This window comes from Trachypithecus francoisi, unplaced genomic scaffold (genome assembly GCF_009764315.1).
Source record: "Trachypithecus francoisi isolate TF-2019V2 unplaced genomic scaffold, Tfra_2.0 Lachesis_group8, whole genome shotgun sequence".
Lineage (NCBI taxonomy): Eukaryota > Metazoa > Chordata > Mammalia > Primates > Cercopithecidae > Trachypithecus > Trachypithecus francoisi.
This window is the reverse complement of record NW_022681473.1, coordinates 15,830,438-15,835,539: the sequence shown is the minus strand read 5'-3', so window position 1 is coordinate 15,835,539 and position 5,102 is coordinate 15,830,438. Positions and strand designations below refer to the sequence as shown.

General features: G+C 48.8%; 1 protein-coding gene across 7 annotated transcripts; it reads right to left on the bottom strand.

Annotated features, from left to right (window-relative positions):
• Positions 1–222: 222 nt before the first annotated feature.
• PRG2 (proteoglycan 2, pro eosinophil major basic protein) lies at positions 223–4,762 on the bottom strand. Of its 7 annotated transcripts, none has more exons than XM_033203803.1 (7): positions 3,511–4,762; positions 3,021–3,123; positions 2,808–2,877; positions 1,909–2,216; positions 1,436–1,567; positions 612–723; positions 223–391 (listed from the first exon to the last, which is right to left on the bottom strand). In XM_033203803.1, the coding sequence occupies exons 3-7, from the start codon at positions 2,863–2,865 to the stop codon at positions 333–335; spliced, it is 669 nt and encodes a 222-aa protein (XP_033059694.1). In that variant the 5' UTR covers positions 2,866–2,877; positions 3,021–3,123; positions 3,511–4,762; the 3' UTR covers positions 223–332. The 7 variants fall into 7 exon arrangements, with proteins under 7 accessions (XP_033059694.1, XP_033059692.1, XP_033059693.1 ...); XM_033203801.1 differs by having other exon boundaries at positions 3,063–3,123; XM_033203802.1 differs by having other exon boundaries at positions 3,019–3,123; positions 3,515–4,762.
• Positions 4,763–5,102: the final 340 nt, after the last annotated feature.

Below are 5,102 nucleotides of genomic sequence, written 5' to 3'. Positions count from 1 at the left end.
TTAGGTGCCCAGTAATGAGATGTTCTATGAAGAGAGCTAGCTGAGCCCATTCCTCCATCTCCAAAAGGCTCCATAGACCCAACTCCACCCTCCATCCTCCTCCTCAAGGAGTGTTAGCTTCTGACCCTTCTGTGAAAGGTGTGGTGTGGGGAGAGATGATAAGGAAGAAGTTTCAATGAGGGCTAAGTAGAGTGGATCAGCGATCAGATGAGAAAAGAAATGTTTCAGTAAAACTCATTTTATTGCAGGGAGGTGGAGGGAGAAACGGCAAGCAGAGGAGGGGAGGCAGCTGCCCAGGGGAGGATAGCTCTGAACTGCTGGCTGGGACCAGCTCAGTAGGAACAGACGAAAGGAAGTTTTCTGAGGCAGTGGGCTCGACGCCAGTGGCCTCCTGTGAAGGCAGAACAGAAAGGGACTTTCAGCCTCTTGTCCACCCCAATTCAACCCACAGGAGGGCCTCTTCTCCCACCCACACACCACTGTGGAGTCCAAGTATACAAAAGACCCAGGAAACCTCTCCCTCAGAGGGTCAGGCTCTTTGTAGCATCTCCTCCTTGGGGCACTTCTCACCTCCCAGACTTTTCCATCGTTCATCCCCAGCCCCACCTCACCTCGGGTACACAGGGACACACAGTGACCACCGCGGGACCAGGGCTGGTGAGCAGCCCAGTACGCAAAGTTCCAGCGGCTGCCGTCAACCCACTGAAAGCGTCTGCAGCGACCCTGGAGAAAGCAAGAGGGGAAGAACGGATGGGGCAGAGGGAAGGCAGAGAGGCAGACCTGGCCCTGTATCTGCCAGCTCTTCCTGCTGCCCACCGGGCAATGGGCCTTTCCCTGCTGGACAATCATGGGAACTGTCCTAGTCATCTGAAATGCTGATCCACGGCAATCATCACCATCAGATTCTATGCATCCCAGTGACAGGCTTATCCTTGCAGCCCTAACAAAAGGTAGAGCAGGGGTTGCCAACTCATCCTAGAGATGAGGAAACAAACTCATGGTCTTGTTTTTATTTATTTTTATTTATTTATTTTTATTTATTTATTTTTTGAGGTGGAGTTTCGCTCTTGTTGCCCAGGCTGGAGTGCAATGGCTCGATCTTGGCTCACCGCAACCTCCGCCTCCCAGGTTCCAGTGATTCTCCTGCCTCAGCCTCCCGAATACCTAGGATTACAGGCATGCACCACCATGCCCTGATAATTTAAGTTACGTAGATAGTAAGAGATGGAAAGGAACTTGTACCCAAACCTCCTGATTCTAAATTCTTAGCTCTTCCCTGAATGCCCAGACAGCCCCCTCGGTGTTGTCTGTGGGTGTCTATCTATCCCTGGTTCGTCTGGAGATTATAGAGGAGAAAAACAGACAAACCTGCCGCAAGTTGAGTACTGGCTGAGATCAGCAGGTGCACGCCATTTAGTGTTCACACCTCTCTTACCGAGCCTGTGATCCTGCCTCCAATCCAGACTTGACCCTGGTTGAGCGCGCTGACTGACCACTGGATTCGAGAATTAGTATTGAAGTTGTGGATGGAAGCCAGGTTGCCCCTGTAGCACCTCTGGCAAGTAAACTGTAGGGCAGGAGAAAAGACAAAGAATGGAGCATCCCTCCTACATGAACTCATGTGGGTCTTGAGTTCCCACAATTCATGTCCTCACTCCCCTGCCACAACCTTTTAAAGGTTGGAGACCAGAATGCAACCTCTGTGTCTAGGTGGACTTCCCCGCTTACCCCAACACCTCTGTGAGGCTCAGGTTCTACTGAGCCCTCACATCTACTGAGACAGGGCCTCTGGGACATCTACTGAGCCCAGGGCCCTCAATGGGGAAAAGAGCCAGTGATAGCAATGCTGGAGACATGTCCCACATCCCTCCCATGCTCCCGCCTCAGCCTCAGCCACAGGTCACTCACCCAAGCTTGGTTAAACGTGCGAGGACTTCTCACTAGGAGGTAGCGGCAGGTCTGGCACCCAGGGATGCCCACCACTTTTATTGTATCCTCTTCCTCAGGACACGTAAGGTTTTTGTCTGCCGTATCTGGGACTGAGATAGACTCAACAGCCCCATCTTCCTTGGAGATATCTTCACTTCCAGAGCCTCCCTCCTCCTCTTCCTCCAGCTCCCTGGAAAGGATCTCCTCCACCTCCTGTTCTGGCATCTCCTCATCCTCAGGCAGGGTCTTAGCACCCAAAGTGCTCTCAAAGGTGGAAGTCTCAGGCCCTGGCAGGGAGGATGGCCAGGTGTCCTTCCTTCACATCTCCCCTTGTTCCTCCCCAGAGCCACGGACAGCTCCCACCTTGCCCTGGGCATCAGAGTGCTCAACCCTGCCTGGGAAGAGGAACCTGGAACCCAGTCTCCATGAGGGGAACCCAACATGCCCGACAAGGTCAGGGTGGTTAAGAGCATGGACTTAGAGTTGGGCCGTCATGGGCTTGGGTACTGGTTCCATCATCCACTAGCTTTATTTCTTCATCTGTGAAATGGGTATACAATACCACCTACTTCATGGAGATGCTAAGAGAGTTAAAGGAGAGAAGGCATGGAAAGTGCTGTGTACCCAGTAAGCTCAAAGTAAGCATCATGGAGAAAGGACAAAATTGGGAATGTCACAGTAAAACCAAGACCACAGACATAACAGATGCCCTGAGAAATTCTTTCAACTCCTGGCCATAGGGTCCCCATCCCTTTAAGCACACAGAAATTCAGAAATAGAAGACAATCAAAGAAGGGGGTGGGTGTGTAACTCTGACCCCATTTACTATAGAAAGGAAAAAAATGGAGAAAGAAAGACTGAAGGCAAACAACACTTACTCAGATGAAGAGCAGAAACTGCCCCAAATAGAAGAGCCAGAAGTAGGGGGAGTTTCATCTTGGCTTTCTCCTGCAACGGAGAACATAGTTTGTCATTGACACACACAGACACACACGCACACACATCACAATCACACCATTAGGGGACGGTGGGAGTCAGGTGGAGAAAAAGAAGGCCTGAAAAGAAATTGGGATGGCCAGAAAAGCTCACGCCAAGCTCAGCTGCTGATGCTTCAGGATCCAGGACACAAGGACCTCTTTCTAAACAGAACGCAGCAAACCCTGAGGGGTGGCTGAGGCTGGCTTTCCTTCAGGCCTGGAAGTAAAGAAGAAACTATTACACTTGTTTGTTTGTACTTAACGGGTCCCTCAGAGTCTATGACACAAAAGAGGAGGGAGAAGCAATGATTATTGGCTTTCCTAGGAACACACAGGACTTAGAAGGTATGTCCCCTCCTCAAAGCTCAAGAAGCCACCCATGCTGTCCTTCACGTCTCCACCGTCTTCCCCAGCCAAGGAGCGCTTTCACATCCCACAGAAGGAATGTGCAAGGCAGAGGATGAAGGCTGCCCCTGCCAACACCTCGTAACCTGAAAGCCACTGGTAGACCCCTACCAGCCCTCCAGAAACCGTCATCCACAGCCAGGGACCTCCCGGGAGAATAAACTGTCACCAGCTCCACCACAGCAGAGAAAGCACTCACCCACCTAGAGACCTTCCTGGGTCTTTAGATCTTCCCAAAGCCCAGGTCCTTCTCGGCTCCCTCTCACAAAGACATCTTATATAGAGGCCTTGGAGGGACTTCCCCCGGGGGAGAGAGTTTGCCTCTGTCAGAGGGAGATAGCAAGGCTGATAAGGACCATTTCATCACTTCCCTGGGGAGTCCACTCATTCAGTGAAGATTTCTCTCCTGGTACCTCCTTCAGGAACCCAGGGACCATCTGGAACAGCCCTGGGCAATGGTTCTTATCCTGGGCTACACTTCAGAATCGCCTTGGGTGCTTTTCCAAAATACACGTCTCCCCTGCTTTACTGGTGTTTTGAATTACCACAAACATTTTGAGAGCAAATCTGTCCATATCTATTAGAATAAAAAATGCACATTTGATCAGTTTCACTCTTTGGAGACCATCCTTTAGACATAAAAGCACCTATAAGTAAGAAAACTTTTAAAGAGTTGTTATTGCTTGTCTATTTGTAGAAATGAAAGCAATCTTGAGATCCATCAATCGGACACTGAATAAAATGTGTTCTCTCTCTTCTACAGAAAGTTATATGGCTATGAAAAGAAGAGCTGGACCTGTATCTATAAACCTGAAGAGATGTGTGCGCGACATTATGAAGTGAAAAAAGGCAAGATACTGAGGAAAGTATTTAGTATGTGAATAGTTTTACAAGGAAAACAAACCCGCATAGGTGCTTATCTGTGAGCGTCCTTATGTGACCATTGATGGAGGGAATGCTAAGAGGAATCACACCAAATAGTTGACCTTGTTGCCTCCAGAAGCAGGGGAGGAGAGGGAAGAAAGTGGGAGGCAGATTGTTGTTTATCTTCTTTTTATAACTTTGCATTTCTTCAGTGATTATGGCAAATGTGTGCTGAAGCTGTAATTTTGAGGCTGCCTTAGTAAGTATTTTTAAAAATATGCAGATGCCCTGACCAGAAACTTCTGATTGGCTAACAGGTCTAGAGTGAAGGTCAGATGTCTGCATTTTTGCTTAAAGTTTCCCAGCTGATCGTGATGGAAGATGGGTCTAGGAGTGACTGTCCTGAGGATCTTCAAGTACAGGAAATGTTCACATACGTCTAACTGCTTTCTTTCTGAATCACACCACCGAGTTGGCCAACCTACCAGCCTTCATTATGGTAACATTTATTGAACATTTTAAAATGCCATGCATGGCAAGTGGCTGGATGCAGTGGCTCATGCCCGTGATCCCAGCAGTTTAGGAGGCCGAAGTGGGCGCATCATTTGAGGTCAGGAGTTTGAGACCAGCCTGGGCAACATTGCGAAGCCTCGTCTCTACTAAAAATACAAAAATTAGTCTGGTATGGTGGTGCCTGCCTGTAATCCCAGCTACTTGGGAGACTGAGGCAGGAGAATCAATTGAACCCAGGAGGTGGAGGTTGCAGTGAGCTGAGATTGCACCACTGCACTCCAGCTTGGGCAACAGAGTGAGACTCCATTTCAATCAATCCATCAATCAATCAATAAAATGCCATTCATGGCAAGTATCACCTCATTTAACCTCTTTTTATTTATTTATTTATTTATTTTTTTTTTTTGAGACGGA